The following is a 26,196-nucleotide window of genomic DNA, read 5'->3' on the forward strand; positions in this document are numbered from 1 at the left end:
AAAGAGGGGCCAGGTGCCCCCAAGGGGTTGAGCTCCTGTGGAGAGAGAGGCTGGGAGCTGAGCACGGCGCGCAGGTTACACCCAGGACACACAAGGAAAGACACCGGGCTAATTCTGCTAAGCAAATCAATGCCCACGGGGTCTCAGAGGACTGGCCGGAAACCCAGCCTCGGCCCCTCATGCCAGCAAGTCGCGGCTGGGGGTTTTCTAAGCAGCAGCAGTGAAGTCTCCTGCAGAGCCAGAGCCCAGCAATCAGCCCTCGTCCTCCCGGGGATAAGGACAGAGGCTGCACAAAGCCAGGCCCTGCAGCTGCAGGAGGCATTTGCACGCTGGGGACCAGTACCAAGGGGCTCTGGCGCTGGGCGAGGCTCCGCACCCAGAGCAAATCTGTTCTTGCTGAGCCTGGATCGTCCCAGCACGCACGGGGACGCAGCCTTTCCAGACGTCAGGTCTATGCACTAGGCAGGAACCTCTTTGCCCAAAGCCAGCATGCAGCCATGGCTGGGGAGGAACCCAGCAGCTCGCTTTAAAGCAGGACCCCGTGTGTCCAGCTGAGCTCCGCGCCCGCACCCTGCACGTGGCTGGGCCTGGCCTGGGCTACAGACCACGCTGGGGTTAGCACGGCGTCTTGCTCGACTGCTCACAGCAGCATTCACCGCCGGTAAGACAGGGCAGTGAGGACAAGAGCCAGCGATTACCCAGACCGGACCTGGCAGCAGAGTCCCGACATGCTTACAGCAGCGTGGCCTGGGGCATGCTCCCTCGCAAGGCACGCTGAAATGGTTCCTGGTGCCACAGATCCTCAATGGGGCCCTCAGTACGCAGCTGGATCTCTCCAGGCCAACCCCTGCTCCCAGATCCACCACGCCAGCCCCGGCTCTCCCCGGGCATCCCTGCCTTGGCTGCTGCAGAGAGACAAGGACTGCTGCTGTAGCAGCTCTGCTGCAGGACATTGCTGATCTAGGACCGGCGTCTGGACGAGCAATCATGGCGGGGTGCGGTGGTTACATGCCAAGCAAAGAGCAGCAGCCCCCAATTTGGAAGCAGGGCCCTTCCCTTTGCACGCTAGCAGCCAGAGAGAGGAGGTCTCGTTCACATCCCAGCCCCCGCAGAGCAAGCCCCGCCTGCTCCCCACGTTCAGGTGTGACTCCTTCACCCAGAGCCGTGGGGCTGGCAGGGCTCTGCGGGGCATGGGCAGTCCTGCTCGGTCCAAACCAGCCCAGACAAACCCCGTGTGTGATCTCGGAGCCGCACGACACAGTTGCCCCCGACACAGCCCCAGGCATCGCCCCCACCCCTGCCCCTGGGGTACAGCGGGGCCGCAGCCACCAATGTCCTGCTGCTGCCAGGGGGGTCATGGGCACTGCAGAGACCCCAGGCCGAGGCAGAGGAAAGCAACCCCCCGCCAGTGCGGACCAGTCTGAGCAGGGGGAACCTCTTCCTGCCCCAGTGCAGTGGGGCTGAGCCTGAGCGCAGGGCAAGACCCTCCAGCCGGGACCTTGTGGGGTTGGTGCAGCAGGAGCATTGGCACAGCACAGCCCCATCCCCAGCCTGGGCTGCAGCCGCACCCAGTACCTTCCACTTCAGCTCCCCGTTTACACCGGGGTGAGAAGCGGATCAGGTTAATCTCCCAGTCCCAGTTTGCAAAGCGGCTGCAGCTGCCTGGCTTCCTTACGGGGGGCGCTAGGCTGGAGACCATGCTCCGAATGCCCAGCCCCTGCCTGCCAGGCATGGGAGACCTCCGTGGAGAAGCAAACTATCCTCCTAGCCCCCTCCCATGCCATGCAGGCCTTGCCGGGCAGCCAAGAGGACCCGGGTCTCATGCCGTGAGACATGGAGAAGTACAGATTTGCCATTGGGGAAACATGTGATCCTTCCCTATCCCTGCAGCCCTGGTCATGGAAGTCCAACAGGCCTCTCCTGCCTCTGCCCACCAGCCTGCAGGCTGTGGTTACAGGGCTGGGGTCTCCCCAAGGTCACCTTCCCCCTTTCATGTCTGCAGGTAGGAATGTAGGGCCTGGGGCTTCGCTGGCCCAGCTGCGGGGGAGAGTGCGAGGGAAGTGGTCCCAGCCTGCAGCCTTTTGAGGGGAAGCCCCCAGAGACCCGTCTACACTAGGAAGCCTAGCACCGAGCTGCTGGCCGACTGCGGCCTGTGCCTGCAGCCAGCCTCCCAGAGCAGCGTAGCGGGAGGGCGGCGCTTCTAGAGCTGAGTCGCCATCAGTGGCTGCTGGCAGCGTCAGCGTCCTCAGAGGCAGACTCCCCCAGACATCCATCCGCAGAGCAGCTGAGTGCTCCAGCTGCAGCCGAGGGCGCCTCTACCCCCAGGCGTGCTTATAGCCTCCATGCCAATTGCTATTAAGGGAAGAAAGCACGGGATGGGGCACGGCGCGTGCTCTGTGCGGTGGTTACAGACCCCAGGAGAGAGAGCCGCAGGTCCCACGTCAAGGTTTCATAGCTGAGATTTACGCGCGACAGGGAGAGGAGAGTGGCCGTAACAGGCTTGCTGGGTACTCAGAGCTGGCACGCACACATACGGGATCAGCCACATCCATATAATGCAATGTGCAGCCTGAACACGGCACTGTCCATGCACTCCAGGAGGAGGCCTGGACCGCATGGAGGTGGACAGCCAGGACAGCAAGGCCACATGAGCTGGAAATCTGGGCTTGACCCCTGCCCTGCTGTATGAGGCCCAGGGGCCCGGGCCTTGGAAAGGCAGCGGTCAGAGGATACAGTTTTTTAGCTGCAGCAGCAATACAGCCGAAATGCAGCTTTCCCTCTCCGAAGCTGCGGGGCCAGCTCAGTTCAGCAGCACCTGTGCTTTCCCCTGGCCAGGGAAGAAGTGAGCTGGCTGCCTCGGGTGCCGTGAGATGCAGACGCAAAGCAGGTTTGTCGGGGATTAGCTCCAATTGACAGGAAATCCATTGGAGAGGCACTGCAGTAAGCCACTCTCCCCGCCGTCGGAGCACGCCCAGGGCCCTGTTGCTTTGCCACGGGCTGATGCCAGTTCCATCAGGGCAGCACCGGCTGCGGATGCTCAGCAGCGGGGCAGGAAGCAGCTGAGCTGCACGTCATGGGAGCCCCAGGTGGACGTGACCGTGGCCAGGGCCCGGTTCTGAGCTGCAACGGCACCGAGAGTCTGATTTACCCCTTGCAGGAGCTCGTGCCGGTCAACTAGAGGCTGGAAGTTGCAGCAAAGCAGGTTTAGGTTGGAGATCAGGAAACACTTCTTCACTGTCAGAGCAGGGAGGCCGTGGGATAGACGCCAGCGAAGCGGGGACTCTCCATCCCTGGAGCAGTTCACAGAGAGTCCCCATTTACCCCATGCTCAGATCATTATGGACTGGGGGGTGGGGGTTGCCTTCCTCTGCAGCGGGGGCACAGCCTCTGCCTGGGGTCTCTGGAGGGTCTATGAACCACCTTGTAGAGCAGCAGGACGTTGGCAGCTGCGGTCCCCCTGCTCTCCCTGTGGCAGGTTTGGATGTCTTGTGCTTTGTGAGGGGAGTTTTGGTAAGAGGTTGGATAATGGGTTTGTGTGGGCTGGTTTGGACAGGACAGCGAGCCCTTCAGGGGAGAGGTGGTCAGAGCCCTGTCCTCGCTGGTCCAGCCAGGGGGGATGATCCTGCCGGGCCACAGCCTGGCAGGGATGACTTCGCACCCCTCCGTGCACCACAGGAGGCAGGGCCAGCGCGGCACGCAGCGTTCTCCACCCCTGCGATCTGCCCTGTCCTCGAGGCAGCAGGTCTGAGCTCCGGAGGTAAGAGCCCTGCTTCATCTCAGCAGCAGCTTCCCCCAGACAAGAGCTATTAACAATCTTTAATATCATCGAACAGGCTCTCAACCAGGGGTTGGTTCCTCCCCACCCCTTAGAAAGCATCTCCAGCTGCAGGGAAAGCAAAGAAAGGATGCTGTTAATATGAAAGTACTCAGCACTTTGCATGGCAAATTCTTTCACAGGTTTCCCAGAGAGGTTAGGAAGGAGCTTTAGTGGCACATGCTGTTGCACGGCTGTCCAGTGCCAGCCCCTTTTGACTCTGGGCGAAACTACACCCAAGGACTCTTGTAAACTGAATTCAGGCTGCCTTGTTCTGAACACCTCTATGCGCTTTGGAAGTGAAGCAAACTCATTCACATTGAGGGCACTACCTCTGAAAAAATGCAGTCTTCTTCTTTCATATGGCTGATGTAGATGCAGAACAGCAACTATAATTTTACATTAAGGTGGTTGGGCCAGACAACTGCGTCAGGAGCAGCAAAGTGTGTCGCTGTGATACCTCCTTCATACCTGTGGATGGGGCAGTGAGTCGTTATATGGTCCACAGTCTATTCTGGGTGCCTGTAGTTGCACACCGGAGAGTTTTTAGTTTTCCATTTGTGCATCAGGTATCTGTATCTCCCATGGTTTGTGCAGATATCAGTTAGAGTTGCTCGTGAGCATCATGGGAGATCAAAGCCGGGGACCTTCTGCGTTGGATCTATCACAAGATGTTTATTTGGGACTTCCTGTGAACTCCGTTCGGCTTTCCAAGCTTCATCAGGGTTGAAGTTACATGGTTGAATGTCCAGCGTGTGGATCCAAACGGGCTTGCGTGACTTTAGGCAATGGTGAGGGTCCCTGTTGAGGTCCTGGTGGATGGGGAGATGCCTCTTTTCCTTAATTCGCTAGACTTCCCAGAGTTGCTGCTTTGCGATGGATGGACGGAGGAGTAATGTGCAACAGCCTGGGCAGCCAAGGTGTCGGGGCCGACTCGAGGGTTCCCGTGATGCACTGCATTGCAGAGCTCAGGTGGAGGTCAACACGTTGAGTGTGACTGCTTCTGCTCTGTACCGGTGCACAGTATTCGGCTATGGAGTATACAAGGGCCAGCGCTGATTTTGAATGCTGATGCTCTCCGGCTTGTGCTTGCCCATTTCTGGACCAACTTGATCCTTACCTTCGCCTTAACAGCTACCTTCTTCAGGTGGTCGTGGAAGGTTAATGCAGTGCAAGTAATCCACTTTAAAATGACTTTGAGCTGGCTGGGAAGCATCCTGATCTCAAAGCCTGGCCTCTCATCTGCTATGAAACACACATAGGGTTGCAGCTTGTCTCCACTGGAAAGTCATGTGAGACTGGGATACAGCATGGCTTCAAAGCAGAAGAGCTGTTCCTCAATAGCTCCAAGAGGTCACATCCAGTCCAGCCCCTGCCTGAGGCAGGATCAGCCCTGTGCAAACCAGCCCAGACATATCCATCATCTAGACTCTTAGTAAAGCTACCGTCAATCCTGACACCGCACCAGAAATCACACTTGAACTTGCTGCAGAGAAAGCAGGGGGACCGCGGTGGGCAGTGTCCTCCTCCTGCAAAGGTTGTTGATATATGCTTGAGAGACCCCAGGCTGCAGCCGTGCCCCCGCTGCAGAGGAAGGCAATCCCCCCCCAGTCTGCACCAGTTTGAACAGGAGGGAAATCCCCTCCTGCCCCAGTGTAGCATCGGTCTGAGCCTGAGCACAGGGCCAGACCCTCCAGACAGGACCCTGCAGGGTTGGTGCCAGCAGGACCATTGGCCCAGCCCAGCCCCATCCCCAGCCTAGGCTGCAGCACCCAGCACTGTAACACCCTAGCAGAAAGGTGCAGGGGGCAACTGGCAGAGCCCAGCCTGCGTGGCTCCAGATGGTACCCAAGGAGATGGCATTAACAACGCAGCCCTCCTTGGTGAGCTGCAGTCACCGCGCTCTGGTATGAAGCAAAACCACTGGACACTGGTTAACATCTGCACAAGACAACACGGGAACGTGCTGCAAAAGGGGAATGGCTCCGTGGCTGTAGAGGCAGCACATGGGCTGCATTATCCATGCCTCCCAGGGACGCATCCCCCAGGCATGCCATGAAACCCCCGCCCCGGCAAGCAATCCCGCAGTAACCTGAAGAGCCGCCTGCGGCAACAGGAACCCAGGTGCTGCGGAGTGAGGGGGCCCATCAGCCTGGGGATTGCACGCACGAGGTTTTGCCCTGTCCCATGAAGCGGGTTACTAGAGGGAAAATAGACATCCAGGAGCATATAAGAACACAAGTCAGGCAGTAGGTCTGTCATGCCCGGTCTCCTGTGTCACACCAAACAGCGGAGCTGCAGGGAGAGGGACTGGGGCTGAGCAGGGTTTTCCCCTGTTCCTCTCCCTGCAGCCTCCAGCACTGAGGTCCGGGCAGGGCTGATGCAGAGGCTGTGCCCCTCGCTCCCTGCCCCAGAGCCAGCAAAGTGTGTCGCTGTGATACCTCCTTCATACCTGTGGATGGGGCAGTGAGTCGTTATATGGTCCACAGTCTATTCTGGGTGCCTGTAGTTGCACACCGGAGAGTTTTTAGTTTTCCATTTGTGCATCAGGTATCTGTATCTCCCATGGTTTGTGCAGATATCAGTTAGAGTTGCTCGTGAGCATCATGGGAGATCAAAGCCGGGGACCTTCTGCGTTGGATCTATCACAAGATGTTTATTTGGGACTTCCTGTGAACTCCGTTCGGCTTTCCAAGCTTCATCAGGGTTGAAGTTACATGGTTGAATGTCCAGCGTGTGGATCCAAACGGGCTTGCGTGACTTTAGGCAATGGTGAGGGTCCCTGTTGAGGTCCTGGTGGATGGGGAGATGCCTCTTTTCCTTAATTCGCTAGACTTCCCAGAGTTGCTGCTTTGCGATGGATGGACGGAGGAGTAATGTGCAACAGCCTGGGCAGCCAAGGTGTCGGGGCCGACTCGAGGGTTCCCGTGATGCACTGCATTGCAGAGCTCAGGTGGAGGTCAACACGTTGAGTGTGACTGCTTCTGCTCTGTACCGGTGCACAGTATTCGGCTATGGAGTATACAAGGGCCAGCGCTGATTTTGAATGCTGATGCTCTCCGGCTTGTGCTTGCCCATTTCTGGACCAACTTGATCCTTACCTTCGCCTTAACAGCTACCTTCTTCAGGTGGTCGTGGAAGGTTAATGCAGTGCAAGTAATCCACTTTAAAATGACTTTGAGCTGGCTGGGAAGCATCCTGATCTCAAAGCCTGGCCTCTCATCTGCTATGAAACACACATAGGGTTGCAGCTTGTCTCCACTGGAAAGTCATGTGAGACTGGGATACAGCATGGCTTCAAAGCAGAAGAGCTGTTCCTCAATAGCTCCAAGAGGTCACATCCAGTCCAGCCCCTGCCTGAGGCAGGATCAGCCCTGTGCAAACCAGCCCAGACATATCCATCATCTAGACTCTTAGTAAAGCTACCGTCAATCCTGACACCGCACCAGAAATCACACTTGAACTTGCTGCAGAGAAAGCAGGGGGACCGCGGTGGGCAGTGTCCTCCTCCTGCAAAGGTTGTTGATATATGCTTGAGAGACCCCAGGCTGCAGCCGTGCCCCCGCTGCAGAGGAAGGCAATCCCCCCCCAGTCTGCACCAGTTTGAACAGGAGGGAAATCCCCTCCTGCCCCAGTGTAGCATCGGTCTGAGCCTGAGCACAGGGCCAGACCCTCCAGACAGGACCCTGCAGGGTTGGTGCCAGCAGGACCATTGGCCCAGCCCAGCCCCATCCCCAGCCTAGGCTGCAGCACCCAGCACTGTAACACCCTAGCAGAAAGGTGCAGGGGGCAACTGGCAGAGCCCAGCCTGCGTGGCTCCAGATGGTACCCAAGGAGATGGCATTAACAACGCAGCCCTCCTTGGTGAGCTGCAGTCACCGCGCTCTGGTATGAAGCAAAACCACTGGACACTGGTTAACATCTGCACAAGACAACACGGGAACGTGCTGCAAAAGGGGAATGGCTCCGTGGCTGTAGAGGCAGCACATGGGCTGCATTATCCATGCCTCCCAGGGACGCATCCCCCAGGCATGCCATGAAACCCCCGCCCCGGCAAGCAATCCCGCAGTAACCTGAAGAGCCGCCTGCGGCAACAGGAACCCAGGTGCTGCGGAGTGAGGGGGCCCATCAGCCTGGGGATTGCACGCACGAGGTTTTGCCCTGTCCCATGAAGCGGGTTACTAGAGGGAAAATAGACATCCAGGAGCATATAAGAACACAAGTCAGGCAGTAGGTCTGTCATGCCCGGTCTCCTGTGTCACACCAAACAGCGGAGCTGCAGGGAGAGGGACTGGGGCTGAGCAGGGTTTTCCCCTGTTCCTCTCCCTGCAGCCTCCAGCACTGAGGTCCGGGCAGGGCTGATGCAGAGGCTGTGCCCCTCGCTCCCTGCCCCAGAGCTACCGATCGATGCCCCTTTCCTCCACGCACGTGTCCAAGCCCTGGTGCATGTGGCTGAGCTCTCAGCTCCCACCACCTCTGGGGGCCATGAGCCCCCTTTAATGCCACGTTGGGGGGAAAAGACCTTCCTGGTGTCAGTGTTAAACTTCCTACCTGCTAGTTTCACGCTATGACCCCTCGTTCTTGTCTGGTGAGAGACAGGCACTAATAAATCCCTACTGACTTCTTCTTCACCCTTTTAGTGTGTTGTAAACCCTTCTCCTCCCCTCTCTTCTCCAGACTGCCCAGGCCTGGCCTCACTAGTCTCCTCCTAGGGAAGCCCCTCCGTGACGCTCAGCGTCCTTGTGCCCTTCCCTGCACCTTCTCTAGTTCTTCTCTGCCTTTTGGAGGTGCGGGACCCAGAGCTGGGTGCAGGATTCACGGCGTGGTTTTATAAAGGGGCATTATGACACTATCAGCACCCAGTACGTGCCGATAGTATCAGCATATACGATCAGCACATATAGTATATGATACTATATAAGCACCAAAAAAGAGCAGCCCCTGCTCTCCGTGCACGATCCAGCTGCCAGGCAGATGCAGGGGTGTCGGACAAGCTATGTGTGTGCACGACGGACCCCCTAAGCCTCCGGACCTTGACATCACAGCGCGGTGGATTGCTAATTGCCTAGCTGTCGGGAACCCATGTCACCCTCCTGTGGATACACTAATGGGACCAAGCATTTTGGAGCCCAGCACAGCTGGTGCATGCTTTGGGTGGTCATTGAGAGCAGCACCTGTGCTGAGCGTTATCACATCAGAGGCCATTAAAAGCCTGAGATGAGTCACTTAGCACCGCTGGTGCGAGATGGGGATGTTTATAGCCTAGCAACCGCGTGGCAGGTACCAGTGGTAGATCAATGCTCACCCTCACACCTCTGGTCCTCCAAGGGCCAGAGCTGGTCAGAGAGCAGGGAGGGAGGAAGCAGGGCTTTTCAGGGACAGGGAAGGAAGCTCTGAGCAGGGCAGCAACACTATGAAGTCAGATGCAAGTGTGGTGGGAGCGAGAGGAGAGATGGAGAACAGCAGCGAGCTGGATGGTCGTGAGAGTAGGGTTGGGGAGGTCAGACAGCTTGAGAGCAGAGCAGAGGCTTGATGTGACAGCCCTTCGGCTGAGTGCCGTCTTTGGGGTGGTTCTGGAGTGCCAGCGCTGGGAGTGACACTCCGAGGGCACGGGCACACAACACACTTACACACCTGCCTCTGCACCTGAGCACGCGTGCAACAGAGGCATGACTCCTCACAGAGCCAACCTGGTGCATGTTGCCTTGCTCCCGCCTCAAGCTGCCTCTTGGAGAGTCAGGGGTAGCCTCCCAGCTGCAAATCCACAGCTCTAGGTCTACTCCAGCAGTGCCAAACTCACCTGGTCCCGTGGGTCAGAGGAGCGGTGTGGGGCCGGTCCACAGGCTGGATGCAGTGGGCAGGGCCGGTCCGTGGGCCAGAACGCACCTGCAGACCAGCCCCATCCGCCGGATCCGGTCATGGACTGGCCTCGCAGGCCAGCCTGATGCAGCATGTGGGGTCACGTCATCCAGCCTGTGGAGCTCCCCAGCAGCCCGCAGATTTGGCAGCAGCCGAGATGTGTCAGCATTAATTGACAATTCATAGGATCAGAATCAAAAGGGGGCTGGACACGTGCTGGGAGGAAAGAGGCATCAGTCACTACTGAGCAGAGGAGTGAGGGGCACAGCCTCTGCATCAGACCGTCAGTACTGGAGGCTGCAAGGGAGAGAGAAACAGGGAAAACCTTGCTCAAACCCAGCCACTCTCCCTCCCTGCCGCAATACCTTTTCTTGGGCCAGCTCTCTAGCTGGAAGGGACACCGACAAGCTTTGGGGTACCACCGTTCCCTTCCTCAGATTGCAAGCATGGCCAGAACAGGCATGTGTCCTGCCCCAGCTGCCTAGGAGGAAAGACCAAGTTTCTGCCTCTAGTGGAAAACCACGGAGTACCTTGTGCTGGGGGGGTTTGGGCCGAAAGCGTTCTTGCATTGCGACAGCAGGCTCTATTTCTGCAGCACCGTTCGGCTCACAGAGCCCCCATGACTTGCAAATACACACGTGGCCTTTCGTGAGAAGCATTCGGGCACCTCAGCTCCATTGCAACGGGGCTGTCTTGGGTATCTTTCTTTTCTCCAGAGGTCATCTAATCCAAGCCCCTGCTGGGGGTGGGGGGCAACAATTAATGTAGAATTAATCAAATAACACAGCAATTAGTGCTGGCACTGCTTCCCTGCCTCCAAATTTCCCGACCTGTGGGCAGCTAGACACCGCTTTGTGACCTGGATCTGGCCAAAACAGCTATAATGTCACTGCAGTGAGCTCCACACAATCTGCAGGGCTGGGAAACAGGAGCTTCGTGACCAGGAGCAGCCAACACACGTCCGTGTGGCAGACCAAAGCCTTGCTTGGCTGGTGGAGCATCACGACCATTGCAAAGAAGAGGGTTGTTAACACCTGTGGACTGAAGAGGGGAGAAGGGATCAGGTAGATTATAAGGAGCCATGAAGTTAATTGACTCCCTCAGCCCAGCTTGACTCCAAGTGCTGCTGTCACTGCCGGGCAGCTGGTTTTAAACTTTGGGTGGACCAGGAAAAAAGGGGGGTGCTAGTGCACCCCCTGGATCCACCCCATACACAGGCCCTAACTTTTACAGTGACACCAGTGGTAAATGCTGTATTTTGGGGGCGTACAACATGTACCTTCATTCCCCCAAACAGCTGCTGAAAGTTGGGGGGCGCGTTATAAGTGAGGAAATACGGTAAAAGCAGTCTGACCCTTAAGCTTCTGCCGGGCAAACATGCAAGTAACTTTGCGTGCCACCCACGGGAAGGCAAAGCAAGGAGCAGGCCGGGCTCTCTCGCTGTTGCTGCTACTCGGTCACTTCCTACAAGATCTTCTGGTTTTCATTCCACCTTTCAACCCCCCCCCCGGTGCACCTTTTATTCTGAGGGGTGTTGGGTATGAGAAAATACGGTATTTTGCTTAGAGGGGAAACTAAGGCACCAAGAGGGGAGCCACATGACAAGTGCCCGCAGTCACACGATGAGGCTGCAGCAGAGAGTGGAATTGAGGCCAGGAGTCCCAAAACCTGGCGGCCCTCCACTCCCTTTGCAGACCCCGTCTCCCCTGGAAGGGCGGCTCCGGTCTCAATCCCAGCCTAAACGAACAAGCAAACCTTCTGCTTGTCCTGCCCGGTCTCAGGGAAAAAGGCACCGGGGTTTCACCACCCGCTCCTCCTCCTGTCGCTGCAACGCCTGATGGGAGAGACTGCGGAAAGAGACTGGAAGCGATGAATAAAAGCCCGTTGCCCCAAAATCTGGTTCCAAGACCCCCTCTATTTCCTGCGCTCGGGTCAGAGGCAGCGAGGAGCACCCGACGGGGCGACTGCACGAGAAGGGGGCACATAGAAACCGGCAGCTTACAAAGCTCCCCGGCAGGTCAATGCTCTGAGTCAAGCAGCCGCATTATGTCAAAAGCCTTACAGCCGGAGAAACACAATGGAGCAATTAGCACGGGGCCGCGCTGGGAATAGCAGGAACAGACGGTTAACAAGCCACAGGAGGAGCCGCCCCGCACCGCTGAGGGCGACAGCCGCTCTCCAGCAATTTGCCGTGGGTCCAGGAGGATCTGGGGGGGTCAGCAGTGCAGTTGCACCCCCTTTGATTCCTGCTTCGCCCGCCCTTTAAAACCAGTGGTTTGGGAGAGGAAGCAGCATCGCTCGGCACGGGGGGACTCAACTGACTTCATCTCCCTGATTCCTGCTAATCTCTCACCGCTCCACAGGTGTTACCCACCCTCTCTCGGTTTTAATGGTCTTGATGTTCCACTTTTCAACCTATCCCATCTCCAGCAGTGTTGCTGCCTCTCAGCCATTCCTGGTGATGTCTCTCTGCTATTTCACGGCCCCTAGCTAAAAGCCTTAATTCAGGTGTGGCCGCATGAACTCGGGTGTAGAAATGTCTGATAGTGAAGTACTGGAAGCCCTGTCAAGCAAGATGCTCAAGAAAGCTAGGTTTTGTTTTATGCATCTGAGTAAAAGATGATGAAATTATTTCATTATAACTATGAAATCTATGACTTAAATCTCTGAATAAGAGAATGACCTAATAAGAGATTTATTAGCCACGTACAGGGCTAATGACCTTTTCACTATTTTCCGCCTATTCTGTACTTCTAAAATTAATACACAATCTTAAGACATATGTACAAAGTACTGCACGTCGCAATAGTTATAGCTGTTTTTGCTTTGTTCCTAAACCAACCAGTACAGAGCTCGCCTCCCAGCAGATTAGTACGGCTTCTGGTTTAAATGAAGGAAAAGGTGTGGTGTTCGATGCGAGGACGAACACGTCTTCTGCACCCCCCTTTTCAAAATCCTACATCCGCCCATGCCTCCAGCCTCCCAAACCTGCCTGATGAACTCGCTTCTGCTGCATCCGTCACCCCATCTGGTTTTTACGACAGGCTTAAAAGCCTGTGGAGAAGCCCACTGCTCAGAAGACAGTTTCCACTAAGCACTCGTTAGCCAGCCCTGCGTTAACCTGCTTGCTTTTGATGGCCTCCAGGGACTCATATGGCTGAAGGAAGGCCTCCAAACCTAGAAGGGAAAGCCCTGGGAAGAGTGTGTACGATCGTTGGGTTCATTGAGGGCAGGTCCTGCCTGACTAACCTGGTTTCTTTTTATGATCAGTGTTGGGGTGGATGCTGTCCTCCTGGACTTGAAGAAGGCCTTTGACACGGTTTCCCACCACCGTCTCTTAAAAAAACTAGGTGACTGTGGCATTGATGCCCACACAGTCAGATGGGTTGCAAATTGGCTGAGGGACTGCACCCAGAGAGCGGTGGTGGATGGGTCATTTTCGACCTGGAGGGATGTGGGCCGTGGGGTCCCCCAGGGCTCGGTCCTGGGGCCTGTGCTGTTGAACATCTTTATCAATGATCTGGACGCGAGTGTGGAAAGCACGCTGTCCAAATTCACTGCCGGCACCAAATTGTGGGGCAAGGTGGGCACACTGGAGGGGAGGGACAGAATCCAGCCAGACCTAGACAGGTTGCAGGGCTGGGCGGATGAGAACAGGATGGAGTTCAATGCAGACACGTGCAAGGTGCTGCATCCAGGGAGAAGGAACCAGCAACACACCTATGGGCTGGGGAACTCCCTTGTCAACACGGCGGGAGAAAGGGATCTTGGAGTCATTGGTGACTTCAGGATGGACATGAGCTGCCAATGCGAGGAAGCGGTCAGGAAGGCTAAATTGCACCTTGTCGTGCATCCACAGAGCAGGTCCAAGGAGGTGATCCTCCCCCTCTACGTGACACTGGTCAGGCCGCAGTTGGAGTACTGCATCCAGGTCTGGGCGCCGCACTTCAGGAGGGATGTGGGCAGCATGGAGAGGGGCCCGAGGCGGCCACCCGCATGGTCAGGGGGCAGCAGGGCAGGCCCTACAAGGAGAGGCGACGGGACCTGAACCTGTTCCCCCTCCACAAGAGAAGGCTGAGGGGGATCTGGTGGCCTGTTACAAACTAGTCCGAGGGGACCAGCAGGTATTGGAGGAGGCCCTGTTTGGGGGAGGCTCTGTTCCCCCGGGCACCACCTGGGATAACAAGGAATAACGGGCACAAATTGATTGAGAGCAGGTTCAGGCTGGACATCAGGAGACATTACTTTATGGTTAGGGCTGCCAGGCTCTGCAATGGGCTCCCGAGGGAGGTGGTGCTCTCCCCTACCTTGGGGGTCTTCAAGAGGAGGCTGGACAGATATCTGGCTGGGGTGATATGACCCCGGCACTCGTTCCTGCCCAGGCAGGGGGTTGGACCTGATGATCTGTTTAGGTCCCTTCCGACCCTAAGCGCTATGACGCTATGAATCAGGGAGGAGCTCCCTGCCCATCACCGAGAGCCTGCAGCAGTCAATTGAGAGCCTGCTATATCCTTGGCGGTCTGTGCTGGGCGCCCGCAAAAGACCTTAACAAGTGCAGGTGGCCCAAGGCAGTGAGATCAGCTGGCTCCTCTCCCTACAAGCTCTTGGTCCCCATTCAGAGCCCCTGGCCGTCACTTTGGGAGGAGGGCGTGGGGTGCTTGCCGCTGTGGCAATAGGCTCTCGTGGCTTTTGGGCTTTTCAGAAGGAAGAGAAAGGACAAGGGGTCTCGGGGGCAATACTGAGATGCGCTGCCACGAACCAGACAGCAGGTGGTTGCAGAGTCTCTCGGCCACGGTGTCTTTGAGCGTCCCATCACCGGTAGAGGAAAGCTCCACCACTGAAATGAGGGACCGTGAAGCCAAGACACCGGCAGCGCCTGCACAGAGCCTGTCCCTCTCACCAGGGATTTGGCCTTTTACTGGCGATGCTTGTTCCCGGAGCAGACCGAGCTCCTGCATTAGGAGGAGATGTCCTCCTGGGGAAACGCGGAGGCGATGCAGGCGGAGAAGACGTCCTTTGGGCAGGGGCGGAGGGACCCGAGCTGTTCCTGACTGTCCTCCCCCCACAGCAAAGCTCTGCCAAGGAACCAGCGATGCCCTGGTGCATGTCCCCCAGGAGCAAGCCAGCTGGTTTGCCGAGGGAGGACCCTGCCTCTGGCCAGGGGTTGGCCTGGAAGACCTTCCAGCCCTACTCTTCTCCCATTGTCGGGCTCTACTCCATGCCTCTTGCACGGGGGCCTTTCCGGAGGCAGCCATACTCCGGCATACGAGGCTGCCTCTCCCGCTGCACGGGCAAGCACCCAGCGTGGCGCATGCTCCCAGAAGCTGCTCAAAAGGGAAGGCCCTTTATCTGCCAGCACTCAAGGGGGGTGCAGAAAACACCGCAGAGGCTGCCGCGAGCATCTGGGTCGATGCGCACGAGCGCTCTCCGGGGACCTGACGCCATATCGCTGCAGCCCGCAGCGACAGGTGTCCACGGAGGCCTGCCTCCCCCATCCTTGCATGCACCTTAACGAGCTGCAGGCAGCCTCACAGCTGCTCCACCTTCTCCGATTCTGCACCCACGACTCCCTCCCAGCTGCCGGGCGAGCGGCCGCCCAAGCGGGGGGGATGACAGAGTGCCGTCAGATGCGCCGGGCAGAACAAGGGAAGCCCAGTTCTCTCCCTGGCTGGCCCGTCATCTGCTGGGAGCCTGGGACCGCGGCAGGGGCAACGGCAGAGAAAGAGGCATTGCAGCTTAGCTATTAGGAACAGAGATGGGGGTCTGATGCCCGAATTCCTGGAGGTTATGGCCACAAGGCGACGAGCACAGAGCTGGAGAGCCAGCATGTACCCCGGCAGCTCTCTAAATGTGCCCGCGGTGCAAATGGGAGGAGAGCTGTGGAAGATAAAGCGCAGCGAGGGCACAAACTGGCCAGGCTGCGGTTTCGAAGGCTGCTACTCAGAGGGGTGAGGGGTACGGACCCCTCCTAGTACGAGCCGAAGGTCCACCAGGGACTCGAATCACAGAGAAGTGGTGGGGCAGGGAGCTGCGGGGTCACATCCAGTCCGACCCCTGCCTGAGGCAGGATCAGCCCCGTCCAAACAAGCCCAGACAAACCATCATGTAAACGCCTTGTAAAACCACTGTCAACCCTGACACAGCACCGGACATCACACCTGAGCCTGCCCCAGGGAAAGCCGGGGGATCGTGGGGCCAATGTCCTGCTGCTGCAAAGGGTCTTAATAGATACTCCAGAGACCCCGGGCAGAGGCCGTGCCCCCACCATAGAGGAAGGCACACCCCCCCACCTGCACCAACCTGAGCACGGAGTAACATCCCATCCTGACCCTAAATGTGGCATCGGTCTGACCCTGAGCAGAGAGCCGAGACCCTCTCACCAGGACCCTCCAGGGTGAAGTCCCAGCAGGAGCCCAAAGGTCCTACATCCTGTATCTCAAGTCCATTTCTGTAGCTAACCCCATGCCTGGGAGAGGTGTGACCGGCCTCACGTCCACTCCCAGTGACCGGGCAGCCACTTCCAGCTCCAGGATCTGATGCCAGGCCAAGGCGCGGCTCCGAAACCACAGCCGGGTGCCTTAATGCCCCCTTGCCACGGCCTCGTCACGTAGGAGTGTGGGCAGGAAGGGCATGAAGTGCTACGTTCTTGTAGCACAGGCTGAGATTGTCGCCCCGTCCCCTCCATTAGTCTGCAATTAGCTCCGACGGCTAATTACCTCGGGCCACTTATCAGCTCTTACATCTCACTCCTGCTTCCTTCCTTCAGACCCTCCGATGTCTCACTTGGAGTGCCCCCCTGCAAACCAGGACCAGGACCAGGACCAGGACCAGGACCAGGTCCTCTTTCATGCTAAATAGACCCATCAAGCGAGCTTGGCTCATAAAACAGGAGGCTGCTTTCGCCGGGGTGGGTGAAGCTACAAGCTACGCTTAGCTGATGCTGAATCTATACAACATGAAGCAGGGTTAAAGTTTGACCGTGCTGTGAGCAGTGGCACATTAAGGGTTAATACCACAGCTTGCCCCTAGAGGGCAGGCGAGCAGGGGCAGTCAGGGTGCTGGAAGCCATGCATCTTGGGATGCTGGAGGACTGCAAGTTGCTTGTTTTATCTCCGTGGGGGAGACTGAAGTTACCCTCACCCAGGTAGGTAGCACGGCCGGCCTGGGGTTAACCCTCACCTGAAGTGGCAGAACTTTTGAGATGCTCAGAGGCCATTTAGCCGGGAGTTAACGAGCTTTAATGTGCAGACAACTTGCATTTTAAGTGCCCTTAGTCTGGTCTAGGTGCAACTCCACCCTGTAAATAGCCCAATTCAAATAGCCAATAGGCAATTCAGACACTGCAGGGCCTGGGTGGCACAGAGGAGAGCCAGCGCTTTGCTTTGCAACAGCCAAGGACCAGCCTCTTGCCTTGGGGCTGGAGAAAGCCGTGAGCTTGCAGGGCGAGTCCAAGCAAAAAGCCCCCTGGTTGCTCATGCGGAAGGAGCTGCAGCCCCACGAAGAGGCCTGGAAACAGGAGAGAAGAGACCGAAGCTGCAGCGAGATCTGCAACCCACCCGCCTTATCGGTGGCACGGAGGTCCAGGGCTGCCCAGATGGGACGTGCTTCCTCGGAGTGACACCGAGGCAGCATTTGCAGCTGGCAGGGAGGTGGGGGAGCCCCCAGGCCCCAGGGGGGTGCTGGCAAGTGTGTGAGCTGCAGGCGCGCGTGAGCTGAACCACAGCACAAGGCCGTGCAGAGAAGCAGCTGCAGCGTCCGCCCCTCCCTGCCGGCTCCGTCACATGGCAAGAACCTGCTCGGCAGCGAGATTCATGCCCTTTGCATGCGGGAACCTGAGCCGCAATCCCTGCCAGCGCGTGGACATACCCAGAGAGGCCCTGCTCTTAAAGAGAAAGCACAGAGACGAGTTAGAAGAACAGGCGGCTTCTCCGTGCAGTCCACACCCCCCTCCACGTGTCCGGGGCAGCCCTGCAGAGAGCCGCAAGCTGGCCGCCCCATGGCTTTCATCGCAGATGGGGCCCGTGCAGAGAGGGACGGCGCCGTGCTCTCCTCCCTCTGCCCCCCTGGGCTGGCCAAGGGAAAAAAGTCTGTGCATTAGCACCGCCGAGGATTGGGACGGGGCCCCACACGTCACCCACCCCGTTTGGGGCCAGGGACGAATTTCTCCCCATGCGCAGATCAGTATGGACTGGGGGTTTTGCCTTCCTCTGAAGCAGGGGCATCCAGGGCACTGCCAGCCCCCACCCCCCTGCTTTACCTGGGGCAGGTTGGGGTGTCCAGGGTGTTTCTGGGGCCCTGTGCCCGGCAGCTGCGTGACGGTGGTGGGGGGTGTAGTTTTAAGAAACCATCAGGCGAGCATTCCTGTAGGAGAGTCCAGATGGAGCTGATCCTGCCTGGAGCCTCCTCTCTGGGGGGTTTGGCAGGTTCTGCATCTCAAAGGTCCATATCGGTGGGCTGGCCCCGTGGTTCTCCGTGGCCAGCTGTCAGGGCACTGGGGGGGTCACACACATGCACAGTCACAGAGCAGAGGGGACCTGCGGATGCCACGTCTAGTCCAACCCCCTGCCGGAGCCAGGATCAGCCCTGTCCGCACCATCCCACACAAACCCAGTGTCCCACCTCTGAGCAAAGCTACGCAGTCGCCCCGACACAGCCCCGCACCAAAGCAGGGAGACCGCGGGGGCCAACATGCTGCGGCTGTAGGACATCGTTAGCATGTGCTCCAGAGATCGCAAGTAGAGGGGTGGGGGCTGCGGAAGCTCAGGGGTCCCGAGCACCCTGGAGCCTGAGGCCAGGCCAGGAAGCATGCATCACCCTAGCTGCTACCTCCGCCTGGGGGCATAGTCCATGCCGCAGCACCCAACCCCTTGCCCCCAAGCAGCACTTGGCTCCAGGACAGTGGTGTCCTAGAGGCAGCAGCCCAGCCCCTGGCCCTCCTCCGTGGGAGGTGGACACCCCTGCTCCAGGACAAAGGATGCAAGGCTTGAAGGTGCTCTCAGCTGACACCCCAGAAGACGAGCAGGGACTGAGCCCATGAACCAGGGGGGTCTGAGCCCAGCTACTGTCTCACAGCCACGACGGGAGAAGTCAGAGCCCCTCTGCAGCAAGGGCTAGGCAGGGCTTCCACACTCCCCTGGCATCCTTCCCCCCCACGCTGGCAGTGCCCCCCATCCGCCCCAGCACAGGTCCCACTACAGCTCAGCGAAGACTGGGCGCCGTGCCCCCAGCCCAGCACCCCTCTCTAGCTCCATGCAGCACTTCTGGGGTGTGCACACGGGATCAGGATCCAGGCCTCCTGCCCCAGCCGGCAGCAGCTGCTAACTCCCTCGTGGTCAGGGGCAGGTTTGGCTTTGCCGGAGCCAAGGGTCTCATCCAAGCATGGGGGATGGACTCGTGTCGGTGTCCTTTCACATTCGTGCCCCAGTTCCCCCTGCCCCCCGCACCTCCCCCAAGAGCTGCAGAGTCTCTGCACTTCTGGGGCCGGACCCTGCGACAGCTGTAGGTACGCTGCACTTTGCTTCATGCCTGCAGCCTGGGCTGCTCGTGAGGGCTAGGGCTGCTCATTTCCCACGTGACGCGAATGAAGACCTGGGGACAGGTTTACAGGGTGCAAGAGGGAGAACAAGGCTGTGTAGTCACAGAAGCCAGGATGAAAGCAGGGGCATAGGCCAGAGGACCCCAGTGGTGCTCAGGCCTGGCTGGACTCTGCCGCTGCTGGCGCTGCCGGCAGAAACCCCGGTGTATTGTGCAGGTCCCTTTGGACCCGATGCACGGTCCCTTGCAGAGGCACAATTGCAGTGCGCCGGCAGTGGGACCCTGCCCTCCCTCTTGTCCCCCCACAAGATCCTGCATATCAGTGCTGGGAAGAACACGTACAAGCAGAGCGGGTCTCCTAGCCGCCTCCCGGGCCCTGCCAGATACATCCCACCCCGAGCAGCCCCCTACCCATTCCCCCCACCCCTGTTCCCAGCAAAAGCCTCCTCCTGGGCCAGAAGACTGGCTCCTTCCGCCTCTCCCACCCCCTCGCGGTGCCTTCACCTGCCGGGGCCACGCGGTCGGTCCCCAGGGAGAACTGCGGGATCACATCAGCTGCATTTTGGACAGCTGCAGCTGGCGGCGCGGCTGCCTGCGAACTGAAACGCTGAGGTACGTGTGTGCGCGTGTGTATGCATGTGTGTGAGTGTGCAAGTGTGTATGCACGTGCACGCACGTGTGGGTGTGTGCATATGTATGTGTGTGCACGCGTGTGTGAGCAGCACACGCCCCCTGGATCTCTGCTGCCAGGCAATCGCCCCTGCAGCCCAGCACCCTCCGAAGGCATCAAGCATTTCACTGCCATGCCCTGGGCGACGACATTCGCCTGCTGCCCACGTCCTGCTGATACAGCAAGTTCGGGCAGCAGAGGGCACGTGCTGGCAGCCAGGTCCCAAGGAAAAGACAGGCCCCAGGGCACCGGGAGACTCCCAGGCCATGGCCGAGGCAGAGGCAGCAGCTAGAGCAGGGAGCTCCCACGCTCAAGCAGCACACGGGGGTGGAACAGCCCTGTTTCTGGTCCGGACGGCGGCCCACGGGTGCAGGGCAGTCGAGCTCCCTAGGCAGACATGGTCTGGTCAGCCCACAGGAAGGGGAGGGTGCTGGAAGGTGCTTTCCCATCCACCGCCACTCCCATGGGGTCCTGCCGCAGCCTGGGGCGGGGGTAAGAGCAAGCAGAGCACCCAGTCCGCTGGGACAAAGAGGATGTCTGCCCTTGCTGCAGTCTGAGCCTGGCTCCTGGGATGTGAGCCAGACCCACAGCCCACTACTGCATGACCTTGAGAGGGGGGCGGCTAGCGGGGCCCCCAGGACAAGGGGCCTTGGAGTTCCCACCCCACCCAGGACAGGTCCTGCAACCCCTGGTTTGTGTCTCAGAGTCTCTGCCGCGCTGCACTAGGGTGATGACCCCAGCGATGAGCTTGTGGCCGTGGCCCAGACTCAGCCACCCAGGACGGGGGCTGTGGATGCTAAACCCCGGTTCTCACAGGGGCAGGGAAGAAGCAGGACTCTGGGCTGGATCCCCAGGGAGCATGTCCAGGGCTGGTTCCCCTGGGCAAGGGCGCTGTGGGGAGTGTCCATGTGCTGGTCACGAAGTGCAGGGCAGGGGAGAGGATGTTCTGCTCTCCCGTCTGCAGCAGCCTCCAGGCCACCCAGCTGCATCTGGCCACTGGGTAGCTGAAGCACAGGATGCACACGTGCATGTACGTGTGTCCATGCAGGGGGGTTGTGTGTGCTCACGTGCATGTGTGTGCTCCCGTGTATGTGTGTGCTCACAGTGTATGTGTGTGTGCGCACATGAGCAGTGTGTGTATGTGCATGCATATATGCAGGTATTCATTTGTCTGTGTGTGTGCATGTGTGCAGCGTGTGTGCGTATATGCATGTATGTGTACATGCTTACGTGTGCATGCTCACATGCATCTGTGCGCCTCTGTGCATGAGCATGCATATGCACCCACGTGTGTACGTGCATACTCATGTGTATGTGTGTACAAGCATGCATACATGTGTACGTGCTCATGTGCACATGCTCTTCTGTGTGTGTGCCTGTGTGCATGATTATGCACATGCACGCACGCACACACGTGTGTGTGTGCACGTACACGTGTGCTCATGCATGTGTGTATATATTCACATGCCCACACGCCTGGGCTCATGCCTTTGTGGTCCCGTGCATGCGTGTACCTGTATATGCGTGTATACATGCTCTCGGCTATGCGTGTACACACACAGGCATATAGGCGTGCTCACGTGTCTAGGCATGCCTGTGCGTGTGCTCACAGTCACGTGCCTGTGTGGGTGCACACCTGCGTGCGCGTGTGGCTTTGAGCCTGGCTCAGGCATGAGTGACAGCAGCAGCGGGTCTCGCAGCTGGAAGGGGCAGGGGCTGCGCTCCCAGCTCAGCTGTGCCGCCATCTGCACCAGCGCTGACACCCCCCTTGCAGCTCCACTTAACTCTTTCTGCGCCAGCACGCCTGGCAAGGGCCATCCGGCTGCCCTGGAGAGGCACAAGCTGCAGGCTGAGCTCTCCGTGCTCCCCACCAAGGAAACAAGCTGAGGCCTTGGAAAGCTCCTGGCAGGGGAAGCAGGCTGGGCAGAGGCTGCCGCATTTCCAGAGGGACATGAAGGCTGCGGCACAGTTCTGCATGAGAACGGGAGGGAAACCCAAGGAGGAGAAAGGCTGAGCCAGCAGCGAAGGCCTGGGGAGACTCAAGTTTGAGTCCTTGCCCTGCCACGGCCCCCCCGCACCCAGGCAAGGCTTTAGCCTTACTGCACTTCAGCCTTCTCTGTGAAATGGGAACAAGAGCACGCGCTCCTCCGCTGGGGGGTGACCGAGGGCTCAGATGTGATGGGATGAGAGGGGCATATAAATGACCTGACCCCCGAGGCCTGGAAACCCTGCCTTCGTGCTAGCAATGACATGTGTGGGACCGGGGCCGTTAGCTGCAATGCTAGGTGAGCTGCAAGACTTGGTGCTCCAGGGCTCTGTGCTGTGCATGCCCCAGCTACACATGGAGCCAAGGGGCCGGGACCTGGAGCTCCACCGTCTCCCAGCTCTGAGACACGGTGCAGGTCACGAGCACCCTGCAGGGCACCGCGCCTCTAGCAGCACCTCCTGCCCAGGTGGCCTGTGCAGCTGGGTCTCTCTGGGGGCAGGGAGTCCCCTTCCCTCAGCCTCAGAGATGCATGCAGCTTTCATAAGAACTGCCATGGACTGGGTCAGATCCATGGGTCCATCCTGCCCCATTGCCTGTGTCACCTGGGGGCAGAGCGCGGAGGCTGAAGGGAAAAGGACCTGGGTCTCTTTTTTCCCCCACTCTTCCGCTGGAGCAGAGGAGGGGGCAGCCTTAGGAAAGGGTCCATGGAGGATGCCTTGTGCCCTAAACAAGTGATGTGGCCACTGCAGGTGCCACTGCAGGTGCAGGGGTAGGGATGTAGAGAGCAAGGGGCAGAGTGCAAAGGGCCCCAGTGGGAAGGACTGGCAGGCAGCACGGGGCTGCCGAGGGATGCCAGGAGAGCAAGCCACAGAGAAGGCAAGACGCTGGTCCAGGGGCAAGCTGGGCTGAGCAGGCGGGAGACGGGCAATGTGGGCATGAGGGAGGGAGTCCAACAGGGAAAAGGCAGGAGCCAGCGGGGATGGGAGCCCAGGGGAGGGGGAATGATGGTGGCGGCAGCTGGGAGCACTGCAGGGGAGAAGCGTAAAGAAATGCTACGAGTCCTGGGGGGAAAGGAGTCCCTGCAACGGTGGGAATTCTCTCCACGGGTGCCGTACCGGGGGCCGTTCGGGAACAGAAGCCCCTGTCACATGTACCCAGCAGCAGAGCTGGCAGGCGGCACCCGCACACAGAGCAGGGGTGGGGAGGGTCTAACGCCCGGCCCTGCCTCTCATCACTTAAACCCGCAGCTTTTCCGGGGGCCTGGCTGCATCCCGGATCCCAGCAGACTTTGCAAGCCCTGGATGCCCGGGGAGTTCAGTCCACCCCCACAGGTGGATTTCCAAGGGGCGAAAACCAGGCAGCAGCGGAACTGGGCATGTCGGACACTCGGCGACAGCATCTCCCAGCTTGGAGGGGCCCCGTTTTGGAAACGGGCATGGGCTTGTATTCACTGTTGGAAATTCCCAGAGAATCAGGGACCCCCCCCATATACCTCAGCCACGGCTCCACTCCCCCCTGCGCATTTCCAAGCCTGGGATATGACTTCTCCCCCCATGTCCCTTATAGGCCAGGGGCTCAGTTCTCCCAGCAAGGACATGCCCCTTCTGCCAGCCTGACGTGGAGCGAGTGCCGTCGGGCTCAGCATGCAGGGCTTGGGAGAAAAGAGGCAGCCTCTAGCTCCAAAGCAGAGGATGCATTTTAAAGCTGCAGTTTAAAGCTTCTCCACCCCCAGTGCATAAGATGCATCCCGCGATCGTGCCTTCCAGCCCACCACAGCCTCCCCCGGCCCCACCTTACCTCTCCGTCTCCTCCTTCACCGGCGCGTACTGCGTGGCCTGGCGGCTTGGGCGGACCTGCTCCGGGGGCTTCTCGCTGCCCTCCAGCTCCTGCTCCAGAGACGAGCTGGTGCTGCCTTCCCGGCTGACATTGCTGCTGCGGCCCGGGCTGTTCTCGGTGGAGGCCCGCGGCGACTCCGTGTTCTGCTTCAGGGTCTGCAGCTTGGCCAGCGGGATGATGTCGCAGTTCTGCGGACGATGCCACACGGTGCGCTGCGTGGTGGCATTGTAGTAGTAGAAGCGCGAGGTGTTGGGGTCAAAGAGCTCCCACCACTGGTTCTCGTTGGTGCGCTTGATGCGCACGCCGGCGGGCGGGTCCCACACGCACTCCCCCGTGATGAGGTTGGCGTACATGCGCTCCCGCGTGCGAGGCTCTATGATTTCCACCCATTCCAGCCTGCAGGACGAGAACACACACAGACAGGGCTCGTGAGAAGCCGGCGGGCGCAAGGGGAGGGCAAAGAGCTGCTGGGAAGGGGGGAGAGGAAACCAGGAGCAGGGATCGGGAGAAGCCGGCCTCCACCCTCGGCCCAGTGCAACGGGGAGCTGCTCCGTCGGGTCGTGGGCATTTAGCAAGGGCACTAACCAGAAACGAGGGGGCAGGCAGCATCGGATGGCCTTTGTGCTGCTTTCCCAGCTGCCAGCGGCACATCTTTTCTTTAGATCCTAGGCTGTCCAGGGCAGAGACCCACTGGAAAGCACGGTCACACAGCTGCGGGGCTGGCAGGGAGCCGTGGGCTCGCATCGAGTCCAACCCCTGCCTGAGACAGGATCAGCCCCATGCAAACCAGCCCAGGCAAACCCCGTGTCCGACCTCAGAGCCACACGACACAGCCCCAGGCGTCGCCCCAGAACCTGCCCCCAGGAAAGCCGGGGGGCCACCGACCTGCAAAGGTTGGTAATAGGGGTATCGGTGTAGCCGTGTCGGTCTAAGGACGCTGGCAGGCAAGGTTCTTTGTGTAAATCCGAGATCTTTTATTAGACCAACTAAAATAGTTGGACAAGAAGAATTTTTCCAACTATTTTAGTTGGTCTAATAAAAGATACTGGATTTACCCAAAGAAAGTTGTTCATATACACTTGAGAGACCGTGCCCCCATTACAGAGGAAGGCAAAACCCCCCCTAGTCTGGACCAGTCTGAGTGGGGGGGAAATCCCTTCCTGCCCCAGTGTAGCATCAGTCTGAGCCTGAGCGCGGGGGCAAGACCCTCCAGCCAGGACCCTGCGGGGTTGGTGCCAGCAGGAGCATTGGCACAGCCCAGCCCCATCCCCAGCCTGGGCTGCAGCACCCAGCACCTCTGGGGGAGGCTTAAAAACACCCTGAGCAATGAAGAAGCGCCCTGAAGAACGCTCCTTGTCCCAAAAGCTACCAGCCCTTGCTGGGAACAACTGACCAATGCCGAGGAGTGCCGGCACGGAGAAGTTGGAAACAGCACACACACAACCGCAGCTGCCAGCGATGCCCGACCGTGCCAGGACACCAGATCTAGTCTGGGGGAACAGCAGAGGAAACCCCTTGTAGGGGCATCTCGCTTAATAGCTCTGCAAATGCACCCTCCAGCGCCCGCTTGGCCCCTTGACCCCTGCTCTGGACTGTGAGGACCCAGTCTGGGCTCCCAGGGCAGCTCTGGGAATGCCCACGCTCCATGTCGGCTCCCGCCCCGCCATCATCACCGCAGCTACAGGGAACGGGTGCATCCATCCTCCCATGTCCTTCTGCAGCGACTCCAGGTGCAGAGAACCTGGCGCTCCCCGGGCCAGTCTCCACCGTGCAGGGACTGCACATATGGAGGGGCTTGGCACAGCCAGCCTTCCTCTACTGCAGCTCTTCAGTGTGGGGCGTGCGACTCCTGACCTAGCACAGACCCCAGTATAGCAGGAAAGGGACCATCAGAACAGGAGTGGGGAAAACCCCCCTCCAAAGACCTAATACCATATTATCCAGCATGCAACACAGGCTGTTCCCCAAAAACCAGCTGCTGGGAGTTGGGGTGCACATGATACATGAGGAAATACGGTAACAGCACTTTCTGCAGCTAAACCCAAGTAACTCCGCATGCGACCCACGGAGCAAGCTCAGCCCCTCGCTACCGCTGATCCGTTACTTACTGCAAAGAAAGATCTTTTTTTGCCCCACATTTGGCCTCTCAAAAAACCAAGGTGTGGATCTTATTCTGCAGCATGCAAGAAAATACAGTATTTATGCAGTGCTAATTCCCTCCCCCCGCCCGGGAAATGTGATCCCCAGGGCCAGGATCCTATTCCACTGATTAGGCTCCTATGTCGCCTTAGTGCAATCCTATTCCCTTCTGTTGAAGTCTCTGGAAATCCATTAGTGCATCGCTGACGGCCACGTGCTCTCGGCCTCACGAATAAGTCACAGCGAGGAGGAGAGGACCCACCCTCAGCTTGCGCGCTGGCAGTTGTCTGAGCGCCGCGTGCGGGCCCTGAATAGATGGCACAGGACGAGGTCCCTGCCGTTTCCACCCGAGAACTA

The 26,196-nt window shown here is 58.8% G+C and overlaps 1 protein-coding gene across 4 annotated transcripts in view; it reads right to left on the bottom strand.

Annotated features, from left to right (window-relative positions):
• Window positions 1-26,196, bottom strand: part of ARHGAP39 (Rho GTPase activating protein 39) — a 160,391-nt gene that overhangs the window by 59,234 nt on the left and 74,961 nt on the right. For all 4 annotated transcript variants that reach the window (XM_025193686.1, XM_025193685.1, XM_025193687.1 and 1 more), the window contains one exon: window positions 23,662-24,096. In XM_025193686.1, coding sequence (XP_025049471.1) covers window positions 23,662-24,053 — 392 coding nt within the window. In that variant the 5' untranslated portion in view covers window positions 24,054-24,096. The remainder of the gene's footprint in view (window positions 1-23,661; window positions 24,097-26,196) is intronic.

This window comes from Alligator sinensis, unplaced genomic scaffold (assembly GCF_000455745.1).
Source record: "Alligator sinensis unplaced genomic scaffold, ASM45574v1 scaffold446_1, whole genome shotgun sequence".
NCBI lineage: Eukaryota > Metazoa > Chordata > Crocodylia > Alligatoridae > Alligator > Alligator sinensis.